This window comes from Girardinichthys multiradiatus, chromosome 11 (assembly GCF_021462225.1).
Source record: "Girardinichthys multiradiatus isolate DD_20200921_A chromosome 11, DD_fGirMul_XY1, whole genome shotgun sequence".
Taxonomy (NCBI): Eukaryota; Metazoa; Chordata; class Actinopteri; order Cyprinodontiformes; family Goodeidae; genus Girardinichthys; species Girardinichthys multiradiatus.
In genome coordinates, this window is record NC_061804.1 from 20,861,526 (window position 1) to 20,886,646 (window position 25,121).

General features: G+C 39.8%; 1 protein-coding gene across 1 annotated transcript in view; it reads right to left on the reverse strand.

Annotated features, from left to right (window-relative positions):
- Positions 1 to 207: 207 nt before the first annotated feature.
- The window catches only part of ubl3a (ubiquitin-like 3a), a 44,568-nt gene continuing 19,654 nt past the window's right edge, over positions 208 to 25,121 (reverse strand). Inside the window, exons 2-5 of the mRNA XM_047379799.1 lie at positions 7,410 to 7,518; positions 4,142 to 4,228; positions 2,558 to 2,635; positions 208 to 1,901 (exon numbers count right to left, since the gene is read on the reverse strand). Of these exons, the coding sequence (XP_047235755.1) occupies positions 1,849 to 1,901; positions 2,558 to 2,635; positions 4,142 to 4,228; positions 7,410 to 7,518 (327 nt within the window). The 3' untranslated portion in view covers positions 208 to 1,848. The remainder of the gene's footprint in view (positions 1,902 to 2,557; positions 2,636 to 4,141; positions 4,229 to 7,409; positions 7,519 to 25,121) is intronic.

Genomic DNA, 25,121 nt, shown 5'->3' on the forward strand with positions numbered 1-25,121 from the left:
GATGAAAAATGGACAAATGATGGACTGATGATTGATAAGGGGATGGATGGACAGATAGAAATTGGAGAGGAAATAGTCTAGAAACACTCCATTTTCTTTTTTCACACTTGCCCAGATTTGCAAGGTAATTCTAACAAATGTGATGCTTTTCTGGGATTCCTGTTTATAATTAACATCTAATGGGCAATGAGCCACAACAGAACAAAGTACACTTCAATAACCTTTATTTAGTTTACAGATGTATTCCATTTTGAAGATTTAGAGGGGTGGGTAGAGAGGAGCATTAATGCTATTTACAATTGGTTTTAAAACATTTTTTTTCTCTGTACAGATTTGAACCCTGACCAATATAAACAATATTTTTTAAGACCTAGTGCTGTTACAAAGCAATTCTTTTAAAGCAAAAAACCACAAAAAATGATTACATTAAATTATACACAAATGAACAAAGCTGGACAGAAGAAAAAAGAATAAAAACCCTTCAGTCCATGAACGGTTAGGGAGAATTTGCTGCTGTTAAACACAAAGACATCAGTGAGTGCCTGTGAACTGGCTAGAAGATAACCGTATACACAATCATAGACTAAACACCAATATAATGGTATCACCAAGATCTAAAATCTCCATGATCTAGATAAAGATTCATATTAAATATATTCTACACATGTTAACCTTAGTTTGGAACATTACTTCCATTGGAAACATAAAATAAAACCATTTCATACATTTGCATTAATCTGATAAAAGAGCACATGCTTCTGTTGTGCAAAATAGACCTATTAATGCTGAAGGAGAAGAAGAGAGAATTAAGACAAGGAGGGAGAGCATTTTCATTTTCCAAACTTAAGGTCACATCTCAGAGAGACCCTTCACAACACTGATAGAAAAGTGATGAGATTGTGATGTTGCAGGAGAGGGGAAAAAATTCACATAATGCTTTATTAAATCACCAGTTTAGTTGGTCAGTAATACACATGGACTGTCAGAACCCAGTCTCCAAAGACAAGAGACCACCAGCTCTGGTTGGTTGTATATTTGTTTGCTTGCTAGGCTTTATTTGTCTAAAACAGGATTATTTCTGTACAAGTTTGTGATTTCTGTCCTGCCACCTTAAAGGGCACATGTGTTCATACTGTTAGTTTGAGTGAGTGAGTGAGTGAGTGAGTGAGTGAGTGAGTGAGTGAGTGAGTGAGTGAGTGAGTGAGTGAGTGAGTGAGTCCCAGTTTGAGTTCTCTGATCAGGCACGTTTAACGCTTCGTCAGCTGCTGCACTGAGGTGCTTTCACACAAACAAACAGGGTTTTACACCCAGCGTCACATTGAGGTTTTCATGAGCTTAGTGGTTAAAACTGTCAGGCGGTCTGTATGAGATAACAAGGCCACACACACACAAAACTTGGCCACTGTGTTGCAACGGGAAGCAGCTAGGATGAAGAGTCTGCCGGAAACCAAATCCACAGACCAGCCGAAGATGGCGAGAAGACGTGTGACGGGGTATGGCAGAAGGCTTAGGAAAGAAGAAAAAAAAAACAAAAAAAAACACATGCAAATCTAATTCCTTCCTCTACTTTTACGATATAATAACAAATCAAGTACAGCATAGGAATCAACTCTATTGTTAATCAACTTCCTGCTACCCAACTGTCTCGGTTATAGCCTGAGCCTGCTGTCATTCTACTAAACGTGTAAATGTGTGCATGAAGGGGTGAGTGGTGGCAAGGTCCGGGGAAGGAGAGGTGTGCATCCGGGTGGCAGACAGGCTCCAAGACTTAGGACAAGCTCATCGGGTCCAGGACATTGATGGCATGAACGGACTAGAAGAACGGAGGGCTACAGCACAGGTGTGTATTTACAGAATGACGCAGCAGTTACTTTCCCCGGTCTTCTCTCTATTCCTTTGACCTAGACGCACGCACACGCACACACACACACGCACACACACACACACACACACACAGATAAAGCTTCATCATAGAGACAAGCAATGACTCAACACAAAGTGTCTAATAAATATAATCTGAGGGGCGGTTTAACCAACAATCTACTGAGGCTGGCTGAACAAAAGGAATAATTGCAGATGCTTCATCCAGGTAAGAAATGAGGAGAGATTTTATGTATTTTGTACATTTCTAGGATTTTGGATGGGATACTTTGGCTTTATCTTCTTTTAATAAACAATGAGGTGGTGAAATGTGGTCACAAGCCACATTTTAGAACCTAGTAAATATTGTTAGCCTCATTCACTCTAAAAGTTTCATTTAAATTTTATTTTTAAAAACAAGTTTTTTTTATTGGGCTCTGTCCTGATGATGTATTGCGATTTCCAGTGATCTACAGGAAACCTGTCATCCTACATGGTTTATATCAGCTCCATTGTCTGCACAATGCGCTGTGTCTTGGGGAAAACCTAAAGGAGCCAATTATTTGCACTACTAGCTGTTCCTGAAACAGAAGCCATTTGTAGAAATAAATAATGGGTGGGAGCAGAACATTTAAAAGTTCTTCAGCTTGTGGAAAAGCCCTCTGAATGGAAACAGGGGAGACGGAGATGTGGTTACCTTGGGAATTTGGCTCAGGCAAAGTCTCTCTGGCAACTAAATGCATCACTGTGGTCTTCCCCAGGGGCAGCTTGAGAGCTAGCGAGAGGAAAAAAAAAAGGCTGTAAAGGTCAATTTCAGTCAGAGCAACGGCATGCAACATCAGTGTCATTTCACTCCTCAATAGCCTCCCAGAGTTGAGTACAAATTAAAAAAGACTTCAAAGGGTTGTGCTGCATTGTAAAGAAAATAAAGCTGTTTCAGCAGGTGTCAAAATATAAGACTGGCAGGTAGGTCTTTGGCTGAATAATAAAAACTTACAGTCTGAAAATGGCTCAAAGGAATGCAATATTAGAACCTCATATACTTAAGGATTTCAAATAGTGCCATCTATTGACTGACTCCGCATCTCTTTAGTTCGTCAACTGCTCAGCTTTTGGAAAAATGAACACTATAATCATTATATAATGATTTTTTAAAACTTCTTCTCAGTGTTTATCAATCTTAAAAAAAAAACATCAACAAAACATCAAGAATAAATATTATGAAAGGAACCAGATTGATTAAATGCGACACATTTTGCTACACTTCGTTGTTACACATTTAAGCATTTACAAGGCGTTGAATTTATAAACTTGAATATTGTATCAGATTGAGACTTTTAGGCAAAACCCAACTCTGAAAACTGGTGGTTCTGAACTGCTCTGGCTTTGGGACCAACGTGACCCCTCAATGACAAGGCGAGGCGACCCAAACTTCTTTTTTTACTTCTTAAATTTAATGAATGATAAGATGGTCTTCTTCTATATTCTATATTCAATAAATGCATTTTAATTAAATCCCAAACACATCAGAACTTTCAGCCTTTTTATAACAGACTCACCAGGACTTTTATGAACAAACATGAGAAAAGAAGTCAGACTCCTCCTTAGTTTCAAAGAGACTTAAAATATGCTAACTCAGGACCGTTGAGACTAACTGTCCTAGACTCTTTGAGTTGACTCAGCCATCCCCTCTAACAATAACAACTAAAACATCCATCCTATTGTGTCTGTGTTTGCATTTTTGAACCCCTGAAAAATTTGGCCTAAAAGTAAGAGGATTCCGTATTGTCTTAACATTTCACACCAGCCATAAAACCATGTGATAAACCACACAAAAAGATGAGTATGAAGGTATAACAGAAAGGATTACTGAATTACATTGTTTTAAGTCCACCTAAAATGAAGAAAGAGTGGTAAAAAGAAAAGTAAGGTCGGTCTGCCACAAAAATGGGCATCCTCTCTTTTTCTTCACTTGTGGTTTTCATTTTGAAGCTATGTTGCCTCCCTCCTCTGTGTCTTCTTTGTCCTTCCTAAGGTCTACTCCAATGCCAATCTACCTTGTTTTTTCTGATTTTCCTTGTTCCCTCCCTGCTTTCCCTTCCTCCCTCCCTCCATGAAAGCCAGCTTGTCCAGAGCACTGAGGTACCTCTGTTCTGTGGCTCAGGAAAAAGATGAGAACAGCATGAACTTTCCAGCAGCAAACTGCTGTGATTTCTGTGTGCATGCCTGCAAGCACTCAGGCGTTTTTCCCTGGGCGGCTGCAGCTCCGGTGTTTTCTCACCTCCTAGTGTAACGTTGCCGTGTAGAAAGCGTCCCTGGTAGATCAGCCTCAGGATGTTTGGACTGCTGACCTGCTCCACCTCCCAGTCTGACAGAAACAGAAGGAGACAGATGGGAGAAAAAGCATTATGGAGACAGATGAAAGGAAATAGCTGCCTATGTGCTGCATTTGTTGTTAGATCTTTTCAAAATGCTTCTTTAATTCAAAACTTTCCCAGTGTTTCACCAATTTTCAAACCCTGTTTATTGCATTGCATATAAACTATGGAAGTACAGGTTCAGGCAACAAACCATGTAATCAAAGGAAATTAGAAGCAAATGGTAACATGGTGAAAATTAAAGTACTGTTCAGAGTCATGAAACTGTCCCAGAAGACACTTGACCAGACTTAAGATAATTTTACACGTTTACCTATCCATAATTTACCCATTATACCCAAAATGTGAAACATTTGCCCTCGTGAGATGTGCTGCAGGACTGTGGAAAGAAAGGCGGTAGAAGAAGAGCCTAAGGTGTCGATTTGGAAAAACTGAAAGAGCATTAAATGCGAGAAAAAACAGTGCAGGGAGTTTCACAGCAGCAGGGTCTGGCCACCAGATGTTTATCTCTTGCCGAGTCGAGGGTGTTGTTGCTATCCAACTGATCTGTTGTCTGGGAGGACCACAGGGCGCTTCCCAAACAGAAAACTCCAGCTGTCGAGGAGAATCCAACATCATCTGGGAAATTTTTTTTTTTTTTTTGGGGGGGGGGGGGGGGGGTTATTGGGTTCTTTTAATCCTAACCCTCTGGTAGAGCACTACATTCCCAGCTCCGTGGGAAAACGCCACATTTGGTTAAGTTCAGGATGAAGAGTATCGAATGCATTCTATCTCTGGTGCAGCAGCAGCGGTTAGAGGGTGGATGTTATTACTCAGATCCCATATTCCTGGATGCAATGATAGTCAGGGGAAAAGGAATTCACTTCTGTCACTTAACACCAAAGACCTAGACAGATTCTCATTCATCATTCATTGCTTGTACGACAGTGTGCCTAATTGATAAAAATGACACTTTATCAGCAAAGTGTTATGTGAAAACAGCAGATGCATAAAGCCCAAGAATGGCAATAAAAACTGCACAGCTGAGTCCTGCAGTCTTCAAAAAGAGATGTGAGAAATACATGTGAGAACAGGAACTCCAATAATCTGAAAAAATTCAAAGGTCATCTGTAGAAATACCTATGGTGTATTTTTAAGTGACATGAAGTCAGCTGCTGAAGTCTGTTATCCAAGGTACAATTAATGAAGTTAAAATTGAAAGTCCTCCTATAGTTCAAATCGCTCTGATCTTTAAAAACACATAAACGACCAAATATTCAAAAAAAAAAAAAATATCAAAATCAAAGAGAAGAAGACCAGAAGGTTTGAGACGACGTTTGTGGTCACGCAAGAATCATCAGAATTTACAGGTGAATGTAAATAATATGAATAATATATAACAAATAATATATTGCTCTCTGTATCTCTGTAGCACCACACTGATGTCCCTGACCCAGGTTCTCGATCCTACTCTCCTGCATGTTTATTATGTTTTTCTGCTGCAACACAGAAGCTTGAGCTGTTTATTAATAATTTCCCCACACCACCAAGGTCAGCAGAGGAGCTCAAACAGTTAAATCAAGTGTGTTTAACTTGGGTAATATCAAAAACATGAGGAAAATTAGGTTATTGAGACCACTGATAAATCTTCCCACAAACAACGGACTTTATTTTCACTGCATTTGTGATTTATTTTAAAAACACTTGTGGACTCTAAGGCCTTTGAAAGACTTCAGGTGAATTGCAGAGTAAAAGTAATCAAATAAAATAAAAAATCCCCCATTTAATTTAATTCCATTGTATTTTATATTCCAAAGACTTTATATCACACCTACATCCACTGATTGTGGTTCTGACTGTCAAGTGGACCATTTGAAACATGAAACATGACAGATTATAACCCCTAATGACACCAAAAGAAGTGAGACACCTCCTATATTATATTAAAGCTCACTTTACCTCATTTCCTTCAGTACACTATGAGCAGATACTAGAGTTGTCTAAGCGGGCCTGAAACATCCCGAAGGTGTGTAGGAACTGAAGCACGGTCGGTATGAAACGTCCGATGTTAGACGGCGCGGAAGAAGTCAGGTACAATCAAAACTGCAGAAGTACGAACGGGCGAGGGGAGAAGATGACCAGCATCCATCAGATGTCAGGATGCAGCTGTTAGATGTTATATTGCTGTGATATCAAACCAGATTCTCAGACATGCACTACTAAATGAAAGAATAAGCTCACATTGGTCACTTTGATCATGTCAGCTTATCTTTTAACAATACAAAACATATTTTGGTACCGTGCTCCTGAAAATGCCTTTGTCACTTGGAAACAGCATGAAATCAGGTGAGGTCATCCCAGCTGAGCTTTTCTGTGGGCTCAGTGTGACACCTCCATTGATAAGCAGGCTTTGTGTAATCATCAGTAAAACAGAACTTTACTTCCTCTCAAACAAAGTTGCAAACCTGTGCATAAAGACCCACGAACCACGTTTTAATCTGCCTTGTTGCTTAACCATAAGATTATTTTTAACTTTTAGCTACAATTTGCACATAATGATTCAGGATGCTGTTTCTGTTGGTCAAAATGCCCGTGTGTGTGCAGGAAATGCGCCTGACGGTGTATATACACTGCAGTTCAGTTTATTTTTTCATTTTGTTTTGTTTAAAGTGGGACATCTAATTAAAAATGCTTTTTTGGAGGGCAGGCTGAATTAAAGTAGGAAAATCAAGGCCAAGCTACTAAAACAAAGCTGAGCCGAGCTGCATAACAAAGCCCCTTCTAGCTAACCTAGAGGTTTGGGATCATTTAAAGGTGGTGGTGTCTGATGGCAGTCCTCGGGGGGCTGGTGACCTATATGTTTTAAATGCGTCCCTGCTTTAGCATACCTGATTTAAATTAGGTCATTAACAGGCCTCTGCAGAGCTGGGCTGCCATGATTACGACGTAATTTCACTGTTTAGATCAGGTATGTAGGAGCAGAGACAAATGCAACACATGCAGTACCCAGGACCCTGAGGACTAGGATTAAATGGCACAAATTCTAGGTTTATTTAAAAGTATACATGTCAGAAATGGCATTATTCCAGATTTAATTTGTTTAATATTAAGGGACTTTCCATGACACATGAATCAGTAGAAAACTGTCATTATAATAACAAATAAAGGGAAAAGAAATAAAGGGCTACTCACCCATTGGCCAGTCGTCATAAACATGTTTGGCAATGTCTGCAGCTGAGTCGTTGGGAGAGAACAGGAACTCTTTCGTCTTCCCACTGACCAGAATAAGCCGCAGATTTATCTGGAACACAGAGAAAGACAGACAACGTGTTAGAGATGAACGTATGGTTCAATAAAGGAAATGTTAAAAACTGCAGTGAAAAACAGATATCTCATACTTCAAGCGAAGTAATTTAATAGGAAACAGGAGGAGGATATGGAAACCCTGCAGAGCCTCCTTCCGCTGGATCAACTCCCATCTGTCTCCCAAGCTTCCTCCTACCCACTGTAACTATATATGTGTTTTTACCTTTGGTTCTCCCAGCTTTGTCTACTACTGGCATTTCAACAGGTTTTAATGTAAAGCATGAACAGAATGGGAGGGACGGCATCAACATGTTTGTCAGAAAGTCAACATTACCAGGTGGAGTCAGAAGTTAACATCACCTTGGGGCATGACAATCGCAATAATTTTATCTTTTTAACGATCTTCAAACTGTTTTCAACTTCAATGATTCCTAATGAAAGTTGAATATAAAAATGTAATCCACACAGTGTCAAACCCACGCACGCAGGCTCAGATATCTATGAATAAAACACCCTACTTCTGGATAAATTTCTTTCAGCAAGGGGTATCAAGGCATCAACAAGCTTCTGATACAATTCTGGCTGCATGTTCAACCTGTTTCTTGTCATTATTGGAAGAGTTCATTTAAATTGGTTGCTTTCTGGCATAGACACGATTTCGAGGCATGGCCTACAGATTGTCAGTACGGTTAAGGGTTTTGGTAAAGTCATTCCAGCAGCCTAATCTTACCCTGCTTGATAGTGGTATGGTAAAGCCTGATCTCGACCCCTCAATACATTCAGCTTTTCTCTGTGTCGCCAAACAGCCTAATCTTTGTCTTGTCTGACCATAAAACCTTTTCTTTCTCTACAAGGAAGTGACCATGCGGACAGCTGCAAATTTCCATCAAGGTTACAGGTTTTGGAACAGGGCATCTATCTTGGTGAGCACTTTTCAGTCCATGGGAACGTAAAATTGGTACGATGTGGGTTTGCAATTACGTAGTATGGTTTGAACTGCTGTGTAGGAAGGCCTGCAAAAACTGTCCGAACTTGTGTAACCTCACAATTCTTTTAGAGCTTTACTAAGTTTCACTAAGTAACAATAAGCTGCTTAAAACTGTTCCTGTTTGGTTGCACAATAAATAAATAAATAAAATCCGCTATTTCACCCCGTTCTTTTTTTAAAGTTCCCATGAAATGTGTGCAGTCAAATAAATTCCCACCTTGAAAACAATGATTAAAATAAGTCTTTAAAAGCCCAAAATATGACAGAACATGACTGTTCATGATGCCTGTATGTAAACGTCTTGCTGTAACTGTAGCTAGTGTGTGACAGTAAAAGTTGTTGCAATGTCAATGCTGTCGCAAATATCTTCGTCAGCAGCCAGAACGAGCAGTAAAAGTGACTAATAACGCCACATCCCTGGACCCAAGGGGCAAGCTACAAAGAAAGGTCGGAGGTCAGATTATGAGGAGGAGCACTGGGTCGAATGGAGGTGTTTCACAAAAAACATTGCACAATATAAGGTACAATTTGAGCAGAAATTAGGATGAGATTTAATGCAGGTTGAATTCAATTCAAGGATGAAACTACTTAGCCAGATTTAGAAGCTTTTTGAATTGAAGAAGTTATTTTATTGCTCATTTCTGGTAAATTTTAGCTTTCCTAAAAGAACTTTTTAATTTTTTTAATCAGAGTAACTTTGCCATAGATACACAGAAACTAGAAAATGTGTCCTTAAACACCTCCTCTCTTTACATTTGAAAGTTTAGACATTTAAAATGTCCTGGGAGATGTTGGCACACAGGAGTTCAGTTACTGCATTAATCCTATTAGGGTCAATATCAAAACATTTCTCATATTTTGCATGATTTCTGTTTAGTATTGGCACAGTATGCCCTAATGAGCTCCAACAGCAGCAGCAGCCATCATGTCTGTGTTTGCCTCTTGCTGACTGTATATGTGCGTCTGCCCTGCAGTGCACACATGGCGAAAGCACGTGTGTCATCATCGGTGGGGTATTTCCATGTGCTGGAGCCTCGACTCCACACCCCCTACCCAGTTCAGCAAAGCGCACACGCACACACACACACACATGTTTGCATGCAGAAATCATACACAACTACTCATGCGCGGTGATGTAACAGGGCTAACACCGACGGATTGAAACCGAGATCTCTGTAAACACGTTGCCAAATCAGCTTATAAGTTAAACCCGGACCAGGCATATAGAGACGTAAACAAACCCACGCATACACAAACAGATTAAAACACAGGCTCCTGCTCTCTATATACACACTGCAGTGGACAATCAATAAGTAGGGACTCCACTGATGGTATTTTTTTGTCATTATCAGCATAAGCTTATCTCATAGTGAACATACTTTGACATAATTGAACCATCTCTGATTGGCTTATGATGAAACTAAAAAATTGCTCAGTAGGTTCCAGAGGAGTTTGCAGCAAACATCTAATTTTATTTGAGTTTGAACCTCATACTGTACATCAGGCACACACATTTAAGGTGAGTGTTAATCAGAAGAGCAGCCAAGAGGCCTATGGTAACTCTGGAGGAGCTGCAGAGCAGCCATGCCTACAGCTCAGGTTGGAGAATCTTTTGACCAGACCATTTTAAGTGGTCACAATGCATAATGCTATGTGTTCAAAAATAAACTGCATCACAGTGAACACACCATCCCATGGCAGTGGCAGCATCATGCCACGGGGAGAGGACAGTGGTATATGGTCAGAGTTGAGGGGATGACGAATGGAGCCAAGTACGCAGCGGTTCTGGAAGAGAAGCTAAAAAAAGACTTGAGACTAGGGCAGAGGGTAACCTTCCAGCAGGACAACGCCAAACATGCAGCCACAGCTACAGAGGAATGGATTAGATCGAAGCATGTTCATGTGTAAGAAGACTTTGGCCTAGTCAAAGTCTAGGGTTAGTCTAGTCAAGTAAATCTAACAGAGAATCTGTGACAAAACTGGACAGTCCATATTCAGAGATGCTCTCCATCCAATCTGACTGAGCTCTACATTCCAGTTTGTATTGGAGAGACACATAAAATTACCCAAAAACAAACTTAGGTCTGTGATTGTAGTGTGATGAAATGTTAAAATGTTCACTGGGGATGGATAATTTTGCAAGACACTGCACAATATGTACCTTTTGTTGGTTTGCTACAAATCTATGAAAAATTATTAGAAGAAAAATGTAGCAGTAAATTAACAAATACCCCTCTGTTCCCTGCAGTAGTTCGTGAGATAAATCTTCAACTACACAGATGACAAAGGAGTATTTCTAAGTAACAGCTGAATGTCTCAGTTGAACTATTGTCCACACTGGCAGATATAAGAATGAAGAAAGTCACTGAAGAAGCCCTTTCACACAAAGACGCTCTTGCTTCTTCCTGGCTAAACACCTGGTCGTAACCATGGAGTCACCATGGCGACAGGCAGTCGTGGGAGGCTTAACCTGATAACACTTACAACACAGCTTCACTAACCCCCTCCCCACAACCCTCTGCCCACTTTGCTCGTCACATCATACTTGCTTCCTCTCCTCGCAGCGCTCTATGCATCCTTTCACTCGCTCCGTCTCCCTGCTTCACTCTGAAACTCACTCTGCCTCACTCCGTCAGGCTCCGAGTCTGCGCAGCATACAGTAGAGCGATGTGCAAGACTGGAATACCAAGAGGCACAGAGCTGGGCTCAGACGTTTACTCTCTCCTCGCAGCAGACTGCACACCAGACAGAATATGTAACCAAGAACATGCTCTTATTTTTCAGTATTGCTTAATGTAAGTTTGTTTCTGTTCCCGTTCCTCAGCCAGTTTAATAAACGCCTAAGTGAAGAGGTGAAGCCTAATTGCAAATGCTTCCATACTTTGTACATGATTTGCTGCGAGGCGTTAGGAGCATTTGGACTTCGGCTGGATGGAGATGTAATGCAAATCTGGAGTCAGTTCTGCTGTGCAGGTTGTGATTTTTGTTCTCATCAGGTTGTATCTGTAAGTGAGAGCTCCTCTCCTCCACATAATTGTGTCCTGAACTGAATATACTGTGCCTTGTAATGGAACTTTTTGAACCTTTTTCACTTCGCCAGGGTACAAACACAAACTTTATTGTATTTTATTAGGATTTTATGTGATAGCCTGAGAGAAAATGGTGCATAACAGCAAACTGTAAAACAGATGATACATTGTTTTCAATTTGTGTTTCATTTTTTATTTTGCTGCTCTGAGACAAAACTTGGTAGAACCACTTTAATGGTAGTCACAGTTAGTCTTTTGCTACCTTTGCACATCAAAGAACTGATCTGCCCATCATACTTGCAAAGGTATCTAAAGCTCAATCAGATTAGATTAAGAGCATCAATTTTCAAGTCTTGGCACAGATTCTCAAATTAATTTAGGTCTGGACATTGACTCGATGATTCCTAAAACATGAATATGCTTTAAACTCAACCATGCCATTGTATTTCTGGCTGTATGTTTACAGTGTGTGTGTGCATTGTCTTGCTGGAAGGTTAACCTCCAATTGTTTTTTCCCAGAATTGCCCTGTATTTAGCACCATCCATCTTCCTGTCAACTCTGACAGTCTTACCTATCCACAGTATAGCATCCCCACAGCATAATGCTGCCACAACCCAGATTTATTTGGCTTATTAGAGAGGTATAATAGTTGTTCAGTCAAAAGATTCCCCACCTGAGCTGTGGATCTATGTGCTCCTCCAGAGTTACCAAAGGCCTCTACTAACAAAGCTCTGGGGCTTTCACAGAACAGATATATCCACACTGAGAATAAATAAAACACAGGTAGACACACATGCTTTTCCCATTTTTTTTTTGTAATATTTTACTTCCACTTCACAGAGTTGCCACTGATACTACTCTGTGATTGTCTATTATATAAAATTCCAATAAACTACAGGTTTGTGGTTTCGATACTTCTGCCCAGCATTGTACTTCACTTATGCTATTCTTCCTCTCCTATCTTCTCCTCCTCTCCCTGACGGTCACTGCGCCTTCTTCCTGGATTCTCCTCAGTAAACGATGCGGTAACGAGGTTTCAAAGCAGCCGAAGGAAGGATATTCAATTAGAATCTACTTTCTCTAACAAATACACAAGCTTTAGGTATTGGGTAGGGCACCACTTTATGCTTCAACACATGAATGTCAATCATATGTCAAGCTTCACCACTTTGCAGAGTTTGTGGCTGGGTTTTAAAGAAGGAGGAACAGAGTGCATGCTTCTCTGTTGCAATGTGAGGATGTGAAAGTGTCACAATGCTAAAAAATCCTGCCGTTTCCTCTCCTGATTCTAAAACCTTAAGAGCAAAGAGACACGTAGCCTGTGCAGGGTTAACAGATAACACGGCTCTGAAGTCATCAAACTCCTCACTGTGACGCAATGATGCGCCATCGAGCGCCGTACTGTGAGAACATGTGAAGCAAGAGAGACCCTTTTCTGCTAAACACTGTTTATAAAAAGAGGAGAGCAGGAAATTCAGTGCTGTCTGTAATTATTCCAGCCTGAGTACAGCTCTCAACTCTTTCTCGGGGCAACGGATTGTGTGTATGTGTGTATCTGTATGCCTGCGTTTACAAGTACATTAAGGAGTATTGCTGCTCTTTAGACACTCTGCAACAGTCAACAAATTATAGAGTGGGAAGCCTTCCTGTGGGAATATATTAGAGCAGCCAAAGCAGTCAGGGTGGATGCCTAACAGTATGAATGAATTTAAGAGCTGCGGTGTTACTATGAGCGAGGCAGCTGGGCGCGGCGATGGTACAGGGGTAAAAACACGCGACCCATGTATACAGGCGTCAGTCCTCGACAGCTTGTGACCTGGTTCGACTCCTGGTCAAGGCACATTTGCTGCATTCTTTCCCCCTCTCTTCACCCCTTTCTTTTTGATCTTCTGAGACAATAAAAGGCCACTAGTGCCGCAAAAAATTTTTATATGTTATATATCTATTTATATAATGATCATGAGTGAGGCGGCTGGATTCACTGGATGTAGGCCGATTTTGCACGAACTTGCACTTTTTGTTGTGTGGCACTGATGTAAAGCTGTTGGCACCCCTAAAAACAGCAAATAAGAATAAGCTGCTTGCGTGACAAAGTTTGAACAAAAGGGCATCCAGGTTGGCGTTTTGTGTGAAGGGAGTCATTGTTTCTTTAATTAAAAACATATTAGAAGGCACATTATCTTTAGAGACTTGCTGTAAATAAATGAATGTGCAGCATCACTTCTTCAGAAGTTAAAATTTGTAAGCATCCTCAAGGGGAAAAAAAGACTTTTGATTAGTTTTAATTAAATATTAGGTTTTTTGTTCATGTTTTTTTCCTTCTGCACCCACATACTTACAGAGGAGCTATGCAACAGGGGTTGAATGATAATAAAATAGAAGAAACAAAGCTTCAGGCAAGGATTTGTACTCTCAGAACCTCTCTGGGCATGAGCGTGTGCCTGGCAACGTTGTTGGAATAGCTATACTCCATCAGTTTTTAAATTAGCTTCACAAAGCTCATCTTTGTGTCTTCATTAAAAGTGGGGCCTTTATTGGGTATTTTGAGGCCTAAAACATGACTTTGTGCAGCTGAGGACACATACCAGCCATTTTTGATCTGACGAGGAGCAAAAATACCAAGAAAAACTGCTGAATGTATTCATTTATAAACCATGCTTCTATATTTTAACAGCAAATTTTACCATAAGAATTCAAACTGTCTTGCTATTAAGCATAATTTTTGTTTTACAAATTGCAACAGACATATGGCTTATTTGTCCCAAGGTGAGTGTGCCGATTCAGATTTTGACCAATTTCCATTTTATTTCCAAGGAATTTGACACATCACGGAACTACATTGAATCCAACAGAAATTTCAACCATATCTTTCCAACATTTATCAAATTTTTAGGCAACTGTGGCTTAGTAGGAGGAGTAGACGTCTTGCAATCTGAAAGTTGTGGGTTGGATTCCAGCTTCCTCCTGCCACATGTCAATGTGTCCCTGGGCAAGGCACTTAACCTCAAGTTGCTTACCGATCTGCATATCGGTGTATGAATCGGTGTGTTTCTGAGTGCGACTGGGTGAAAATGGCTCTAGTGTAAAGTGCTTTGAGTGGGACGTGTGAATGGAAAGGCGCTATATAAGTTCAGTCCATTTACCATTTCACTCAATACAAAAAAGTGCATGCAAACAACTGATGTAAATAGTGGCTGTTCCCCAAAAAAGCACCACTTCAATATTATGATTTTCCACAGAAAAACTAAACACAATTAGATCTGCATCATGAATCAAATCAGATATCGTAATTCACTTTCACATAAAAGTTTGAGATCATATTTCCTCTTTCCTTTCCGTCATTAACTTCTTCAGCTCACATTTTAGGTTCAATGGCCTCCGCCGACTGATTGCGGCGTCCTAAAAACTATATATTTATTCCTCTCCTCGGGTGTTCTTTTTCTAAAATAAATGCAGCTTATAGGATTCCAGCAAAAAAAAAAAAAAGGCAAAAATACCAATGTGGCACCAGCAGGTGACAATAAAGTTGACAATACCAACATGAACACTGAAAAAAAGACACTAAGCACAGCTAAAGCGTGCTAGGCTAAAGATGTTTTCTGTGATATTGTTAATCTTTTCCTCTCTGCATTCACTTCTTCAGCTTATATTTTCAAGTTTAATAATCTGTTTGCAAAATATTGGTATAAGTGCGGACAGCACCTCTAAAAACAGTGCTTCAATTCATGACCACAAAGCAGACTAAGAGCTGCAGAATAAATGTAATCACAACCATCACCCAACATGTTTATTTTCACAATCATGAAGGTCTGATTGGATGCTATTTTTATTTTTATTATCATATTTCAAGTGCGATGCATTCACCCCGATTGCCAATTATTTATTTGGCAACTCGAAAGGAAACAGCTCTTGATGTTGATTCAGGTTTTACTGAGGTGAAAAAATATAGTGATACAATTTTTAGTAACCTTTCCTTACTGTTTTTTTCCCACTGGACACAGGTTGAAAAACAAACTCATCTGCACAACAAAAACATAACAGAAATTTTAAATAAATGCTGAAATCCCTTGTTAGAAATTATATGATGAAGGCAGAAGAGACCTAAGCAAAACTGGAAGGATTATAAAAGCCTTCTTTTTACCGTGTCTGCCTCACTTAAGTCTGCTGACGGGTACAAGAGCTACAGTAAGAACCTTGACCTACCTTGTTTGTTCATTTTTGACTTTACCCTGTTTATACAGTATATATAATGGCTCTTGTGCTGTTGTTTCAGGCCTTGTGTTTCCATCCAGGTTCTTAAAATCTTTGCCAGAGTCAAATTAAAAGCACTTCTAAAAAGAAAACATTCGAGACTTTCTTGAAATTTTATAAATTGGATAAATGCAAATGATAACACTTAACATCCTTCCCTAATTGAAGAGGTGATTATTTTGTTGGAAAGAACCAAAGTGATGATTTGTGAAAGAAAAGCTTTGCTGTTCACGTATATGGCTCTTCTGGGCCCCAACAAGACAAGTAAAGGTTACAGTCTCAAGCATTTTATTCAAAATTCAGGCACTTTTAAAATCTTCACATGACAACACTAGAAAACTAATTTTAGGCACCAAACTGAACCCTGTTTGATAAAATACAGAAAACAAAGTACCTAAAATGTGGGTACAGAAAGACAATGAGTGATAACTGAATTTCACAATCATGTCAAAGAAACAAAAACTAACTGTCCCATTAGGCAATGGACTTTGAGGAAACATTAATTTTATATTCCATAAACTTTATATCTTTGAACAAACTGTTATTTTAAAACAGCACACATTATAAAACAAGGCTCCAACCAAGCAATCTGACTGATCCAGGCTTCATTTTGCCTTATTTTTCAGTACCGATAGTCATGCCCTGCTGGTTGCCATGCCAACACTTGTGATAACCATGAAGCTAGTTAGTTATGTGTGCCGTTTTGTCCTGTTCTTGTCTGTGTGCTCTGTCAGAACTCCTGGAAGCAGAAAAAGTCATTTTACAACCAAAATGTTTTGTACTAAGACGTACACATGTTGTAATTAAACAAAATTTATCACAGAGACAGACGGGCATAGGTTTAAGAACAGCTGTATTTAAAATTAGAAGATTGACAACAGAAGAATTAATTTGTGTTCCTCTATTCACATTTGGTTTAGCTGCAGATATTTTAAATCTAAACTACAGATTGTTGAGAATGAGGGGCTATATTTAAAAAAAAAAAAAGATGCTTCTTTTTTGGGGTGTAAAATGTTGGTAAAGTTAACTGAAAAACCACAACATTAAACAGAAAAATAACTTAGTAAAAGAGTAGTTAATTATATAAGTGATTAGTCCCAATGCTATTGCTAGATGAGGATAAAAGCTCCAACAAATAAAATACAGGTAACCTTCCTGTTGACTGGGGAAACTCCTTGTCGCTACTACGCAGAGCCCCATAGTTGTTCCTTCAGTTAATGAAGGAACAACTATGGTCTAAATGTTTGCAACAAACGCATAATTACAGGTGAAAATATCTCCAAATGCAGCAATGTTGAGAAGCTGACTGACCATTCTGTACTATGAGCAGGTTTTATTAACAGGCTCTGCTTGTATGTTTAAGTAATCTGACAAATTATCTTATTAGGAAGAACTTGATGCATATTTTCATATGCATCAAGTTCACAAGATGAGACAAAATTATAGATATATTTTGGGAAAGCTAAGAAATTTTTGTTTTTCAGAAATCACAAACTTTAAAGAATCTGCAATGAGTGTAGATAATATCAGTCCAGGTCTTACTGGTCCATATGTTGTAATTTTTATGCTTATCTCAGTTTAACATGATATTAATGCTAGAGGTGCATTTAAATACCCTATATTAGAGATTTTTACAAATCGAATAAAGGTTTCATAAGTCAAATATTGTGTTTTAAAGAATTTCTGTTCAGCGTTGAATAATCCATTTTAGGTGTAATCAGTCTAAAGCTGCTGTTACAGTTGATTTGTTGATGTATTGAAAAATAACACATCAAGGTCTAAACATGATGTCCTGTCACATGTTTAAAGTATGCGTACGGTTTATGATCCCCTCCTGGTTCGAGTAGTGGGTGTATATTGGGATGAAGGTTGCAGAAAGTGTCCAACTATGTCAATATGTTGCTTTTGCTGTGACGTCACTGCTAAGAGTCTCAAACATTGACACAGGGCTATAAGCTTAAACGACACCCTGTTGTATGAGGGACCCATAATACTCGTTTGTACTTGCTTCAACACAAGTGATACGCTTGCAGTAACTTAACAGTGCTACGCAAGACATGGTTTACTTTGATGAGAAATATTGTTATGTGAGAATACTATCTATATTTTTATATCCACATGTACAACATTATGACTATAACTTTAAACTTTGGGGTAAAAATTCCCCAAAACATGACCAGTAGCAACACAAGCCTGAAGTTTGGATCGAGGCCTGAAGCCGATATCTGACCCAAAAATGACACCGGTATTAGTTACATACTGATGCTGGATGAAATTGGTTCCAACTCTCAGTCCAAAAGCCATAATATTTTATTGTTACTTATTGTAATTACACAGACTGTGTACGTTGAAATACTGGTTTGAAATTCAGTGCCTTGTCTGAAGAATGACAGCAACAAAAAAATTAACGGGTTAACTAAAAGCCATTAGATCTGCAACATTTCAATCTGTAACAGAAGGATATGGTTCTGGTCTGCATTACCCTACACAGTCTTTTTTCTTATAGAGTCAGTTTCGTCCTCAGTGACCAGAAAACACAAACTGTCTTCCTACTCAGCATCTAGTAGAGTCATTAATCATTAAAGAGATCATCTACTTTAAGAGAGATGGAAAGAAACAACAGCACAGAGCTTATCAGATGCACTTTCTGAAGCTCCCTGGTAGTGACATGTTGCACAGGCAACTATTAGCTACACTGCAGGTCTAATGGTGTTAAATAGTGTTTTCTTATCTTCATAGAAGCCTCGGATATTCTGAGGCATTTTAATTAAAATACAGCAAAGAGACAATCTTCCCGGAGCTCCTCTGTAAAGACTGAAAATATAAATTAATTAGAAACTCTTTTGCAATGTATCTTTTTCAGAATTAAGCTGTAATGCTGTAATGATATTGTGAAAGTCCCTGGCATGCTAAGTTCCAGATTTTCTGTTTTTATACTTTTATACAAACTGAGCTTCTCTCAACCATCAGTCTTATGTCTCATTATTCTGTTGCACACTGTACCTCCCACTTCTCTCTCCAGGCCCCTTTCTTTCTACAGTCATTCAGATAGAAATATCCTTTGATACAACATCTGCATCACATCCAAAAGCGCTTCCTGTCACAAGCAGCAGCTCTCCTGCCATCCTTCCCCTTCTACCTGTTAACATAAAAAGAACCGATTAATTCATCAGCTGCTCCTCCCCTCTCTCATCTCCCTCCTTTAAGACTCACACATCCATACCATGACTGGCATAGACGCCAGGTAGCTGCCTTTGATCATAGCCTTCCACATACTGGTTCCTGTGAGCGATCAGAGCTGTCAGAAGGGCTAGAGGCAGGTCCCCCCTTCACAGCTGCCTCTTGCCTCATTCTCAATGCTCTGTTCAGAGAGACTTCACACTTTAAAAAAGGCTTTTCAACCCCCTCCGGGCCAAATGAATTAACATGCCAAATGGGAGCTACGCCATAACAAGAAAAGTCCGCTTTAAACCCTCACACTTAAAGGACACAGAGTGTGGATGCAGACGGATGAAATGGAGCTCTATCTACTGTTAAAGTGGGTTATTAACAGATGAAATGATGTGAAGATGACAATGTTGGACAGTGTGGAACACCAATATGTTTACTAATGTGGTGAAAAACGACAGCAGCCTGAGAACTACTTAAAATAGAGCATGTGTTTTATTTGCTCTTCCTGAGTCCATTTTGTCCTCCTTCCTTTCAAACACACCTCCACACAGTCTTTCCCAAGCGGCCTAATCTCTGCCGTTTATTTAATAAGGGACGGGTTTAGATAAGATAAGACCAAACAGAGGAGTGCCACCGAGGAATGCTGCTCCCTGCACGACCACGTGTCTCAATGCTCGAATCAGTAGCTGGGCCCATTCTTTTGCCTTTAGAAGTATTTCACAATATACACTGCTCAAAAAAAAATAAAGGGAACACTTAAACAACACAATATAACTCCAAGTAAATCAAACTTCTGTGAAATCAAACTGTCCACTTAGGAAGCAACACTGATTGACAATCAGTTTCACAGCTGTTGTGTAAATAGAATAGACAACAGGGGGACATCTTTGGTGATTAGCAAGACACACTCAATAAAGGAGAGGTTCTGCAGGTGGGGACCACAGACCACTTCTCAGTACCTATGCTTTCTGGCTGATGTTTTGGTCACTTTTGAATGTTGGTGGTGCTTTCACACTCGTGGTAGCATGAGACGGACTCTACAACCCACACAAGTGGCTCAGGTAGTGCGGCTCATCCAGAATGGCACATCAATGTGAGCTGTGGCAAGAAGGTTTGCTGTGTTTGTCAGCGTAGTGTCCAGAGCCTGGAGGCGCTACCAGGAGACAGGCCAGTACACCAGGAGACGTGGAGGAGGCCGTAGGAGGGCAACAACCCAGCAGCAGGACCGCTACCTCCGCCTTTGTGCAAGGAGGAACAGGAGGAGCACTGCCAGAGCCCTGCAAAATGACTCCAGCAGGCCACAAATGTGCATGTGTCTGCACAAACGGTTAGAAACCGACTCCATGAGGATGGTATGAGGGCCCGACATCCACAAATGGGGGTTGTGCTCACTGCCCAACACCGTGCAGGACGCTTGGCATTTGCCAGAAAACACCAGGATTGGCAAATTCGCCACTGGCACCCTGTGCTCTTCACAGATGAAAGCAGGTTCACACTGAGCACATGTGACAGACGTGACAGACTCTGGAGACACCGTGGAGAGCGATCTGCTGCCTGCAACATCCTTCAGGATGACCGGTTTGACAGTGGGTCAGTAATGGTGTGGGGAGGCATTTCTTTGGATGGCCGCATGGCCCTCCATGTGCTCACCAGAGGTAGTCTGACTCCCATTAGGTACCGAGATGAGATCCTCAGACCCCTTGTGAGACCAGATGCTGGTGCGGTTGGCCCTGGGTTCCTCCTAATGCAGGACAATGCTAGACCTCATGTGGCTGGAGTGTGTCAGCAGTTCCTGCAAAATGAAGACACTGAAGCTATGGACTGGCCCGCCCGTTCCCCAGACCTGAATCCGATTGAGCACATCTGGGACATCATGTCTCGCTCCATCCACCAACGTCATGTTGCACCACAGACTGTCCAGGAGTTGGCAGATGCTTTAGTCCAGGTCTGGGAGGAGATCCCTCAGGAGACCATCCGCCGTCTCATCAGGAGCATGACCAGGCGTTGCAGGGAGGTCATACAGGAACGTGGAGGCCACACACAATACTGAGCCTCATTTTGACTTGTTTTAAGGACATTACATCAAAGTTGTATCAGACTGTAGTGAGTTTTTCAACTTTAATCTTGTGTGTGACTCCAAATCCAGGCCTCCATTGGTTAATAAATTTGATTTCCATTGATGATTTTTGTGTGATTTTGTTGTCAGCACATTCAACTTTGTACAAAACAAAGTATTCAAAGAGAATATTTCATTCATTCAGATCTAGGATGTGTTAGAGTGTTCCTTTTATTTTTTTGAGCATTGTATATACTACTACTTATATTTGTTTCCCGAATCTGGATATATCCATGCTATAATTAGAGGGGGAAAGAAAAGTAAAATGTGAACATTGAACATTTAGCGCCTTTTTCTAAAGCTTTGACCTGCCGTTAACGGTTGTAGCCAATTCAGATTTCTGCTTAAGAACTAAAAAGTAAGAAGATGTAAGAACAGAATTTAAAATATGTTTATAGCTTGCTTTTTGTTTTGTTTTTCATTCGATGTGTTCAAATCCCTTCAAAATGTCATGTATTACTGTTTTAAACTAGGTAGGTTTTGGCAACTTCAAAAAAATATGGGATCAGTTGATAACAAAAAAATATGAGATCAGTTGATAACAAAAAAATACTAAAAACTAAAAACTGACAAACAGGTTAAAATTTATGACAATTTCTGAAAATATGTGGAGCATAAAATGAAGGGACTCCTGAAAGTTATACAGAGAAACGAAAATTAAACACAACCACTTTTACACAGCAAATCACAAATAACGAAACCCCAGTACAAACAAAAACACCTGAGAGAGAAAATTGATGATATAAGAGTTATAAAACAGAACTGCAGAGTCAACAATGACACCAAAGTGCAAAACACTATTTAACTGTAGACTGAAAACATTGCAGGGGTGGTGAGTTATAATGTTTTGTAAGGACAGAGGAATCACTGAGACTAACGAAGGCGAGCAAGAGGAACCAACGTAGAAAAAGAAAAAGCATGAAAGGAAACAGAGACTCAAAGAAAGGACAGCAAAGGTCAGTGAGAGGCAAAGAGAAGAGGAAGGATTACGTCAAACAGGCACTGAATTACAGAAGGTCCCTATCTGTTATATGCTGAGTAGTTGGTGGTTACATTTGCACAGAATGTGCAAACAAAAATCTTTTTTTTTTTTGCAAATGACTGCTAGCGATGCTGCTGAGGCTCTGTTTTTGAATCCATGGGCCAAGACGTGAAATTGCTTTTGTATGGTTCAATCGATTTCCCCTTTCGTCCTTTGTCAGCGTCTAGACTATCCTCTCCCAGCGAGATTTAAAACCAGAAATGAGACAAAGCATGAATACCAAGATACTAATCAGTAGGACAGAACTGCATCAGTGGACATCAGTTGGTGCTAAGAATAAAACTATGGAGTCCAAAACAAGTACTAAACCTGTACTTCCCCTGCTTTGTCATTGAGTCAGAAAGGTCACCTAAGAAAACACATCTGGAGCTGATAAGGATTTCTGCAACATATGTTAACCTCCAAGGAGATTTAAACCGACCTCCCATTTATCACTTTTCCCAAGAGCTCCTGCTGTGACGAATGTCTGTGGAGGGGATTATGGGCGGTACCGTAGCAAACTGTAGAATTTTATTGAATTTTATGAGTCTGTGATACAAAGTTAGCCTTTAAATGCAGAGTTGATATTTTTAATTTACTAATACCAACTGACAGTTATAATCCAAGTATAAAGTAAGTGTGTCTTTGGACTGATCTAGTTAACATTGACACATGTTTATCAATACCATGGTGCACTGACAGAAATTCAAATATGTGAAACAGAGAAGAACCAAACTACATGATCTGACTTCCAATAATGATTAAGAAATATTTGTGTATTAAATTTAAAATGTTAAAGGTGATGAATCAGAAAAATACGTAGGCAAACTTATTACAGAAATGATGAAACGTTTACAAATGATTATTGTGTTCTTTAATCTATTCAGGTCTGAAAGGATATGTTCTTATGTGACTATAATAAGAAACAGATTTCTAATTGAAAGGCTGCTCAGAGTTATTCAAAATTGATAAGACTTTATCATTTGCAATAAAAATACTAATATTACAAAGGGATTAGAGGGCAACGTGTGGGTATAAACTGGCATGGATGCATGGTATATCATTACATTTCTTTTACAGCGTAGTACAGCTACACAATATATGTAATTGCGATCATCTCCGCAAAATTCATGTGTGCAATATAACCATTAAAAAAAGACTGTTTGGACACAATATTTAGTGGGCTATTATACTTTAATTGTCATGCATGCCAATAATACATTTAACCTGTTGGATGGACTTTCACTGCCATCAACAGACACATGATCTATGTTATTAGTGGCTGTGATAGTGAAGCTCACAAAGAATGGTGGGGACATTCTGATAAAGAAGAAGAAAATGGTAATTACATGTTTTCCTGGTAACATGCAGCCCTAAAGTATGGCTATTTTTAGATGGCATTTTTTATTTTGCTTAAACATAAATTTGAAGCATATGGTGGCTGGTACAAACTTTATTTCAGTCCCTTGTTTGCTTTTTCAAGGTAGCCCAAACTAGTCTGAAGCAACTAGAATTTCAGCTACCGCTGGTGATTGCAGAGTGTTATTTAAGGATAAGAGATTGTGAAAGCCACTGAAGAAAATGTTCTGAATGTTCTACTGATGCGACGTCATGGTCGTTACTCATTGAACAGAACTAACTTAGAGAACGTTAAAGCTATTCCAGTGGCTGATTGCAAGACAGCTTCCTTATGAATGAATATCCATTTAAACCAGCGAAGTGAATTGTTGTTTTTGTTTCCAAAAATAACCAGGTTTCACCTGATTGTCTGAGTCTGTTTGATTAAGCATCACAAAGATAACCAGCCACCAGCAAAAACACACACTCAAAGGCCAACGTCCCACATAGCAGCATGCTGCTGGTATGGAGGGGCCACACAGAGAGTTGATGATCACACTAAATAAAAGGACCTCCTGTCCTTCCTCTCACTCATCCTACCATTTGCTCCCTCCATCCCCCGCGTTACTCCCCTGCCATCACTTGGTGTCTCACCAATGTGACTTCCACCTCTGTGCTTTCCTGCCCCCATGCTATGTGAAAACCCTGGAGTCATGTAAAGCTTCCCCCTGCACAGTAATGGGTGACCTCTTCTTTCCCCAGTGCTCCCATGCTTCCTCCCTCTAACGTTTCCAGAAACTCCACGTGTCCTCTTTCCTAGGTGGTCTCTCCCCAGCAATGTGTAGTCAATTCCCTGCTGTCAGGATTAGCTTGTTTGTAACCTTTCAGGTTGTCCTTTTAAAGCACAAGCTCATCGCTCTACCAAAAAGGTTAGCATGTCCATTTCTCTCTCTACCATGTGAACATTTCCTGAATATAATTATTTTTCAGAGGCAAGTCTTTTTTCTGGAAGCTTGTTTTGGACAGGTTTTAAAACGTAAAACTAAAAAGCGCACATTTATGTGTTATTTTAAGGAAATTCTGATATAACACGACAGAGGAGATATCCGTGACGAGGACAGGAATGGCTGCAAGACAGCAGTTATGCCCACAACGCTGCATTTTCCTTTCTCCTTCAGAAAAGAGCACTGCCCTGCAGTCACAATTCACGTGATGCTGAGTGTGTGCAGAAAACTGTGTGTATGTGTATGTGTGTGTAAATGTGAGAGTATTATTGGATATCAGAGAGTGTGTAAAACACACACACACAGATAACTGGCAAGCTGAATTGCCCTTTGTGCTGGAATTTACCAGATGGTATTGAACACAAACCAAGACTATTACTCATGAGCATAACTTTAAGCAGAGGCAGAAAGCTAAATGGCCTACTGTTCTTTCAAGTTCAACCTGCTTTTTTACTTTATCCTTGTACATCTTACAACTAGACCAGTTCATAACAATGGAAAAAATGAGATGCGGCCGTCTCTGGTTCAGCTGGGAAGTTAGCTTGAGCCCAAAGTCATCTTGACTGCTTTAGTGTGGTTCATGTCTGCTAAAGATTTCTCTGAGCACATGGAAATATTTAACTGCAACCTAAGCTTGTTCTACTGAGGCACCTGCTGTCCAAAGAGTATTTTTATAATC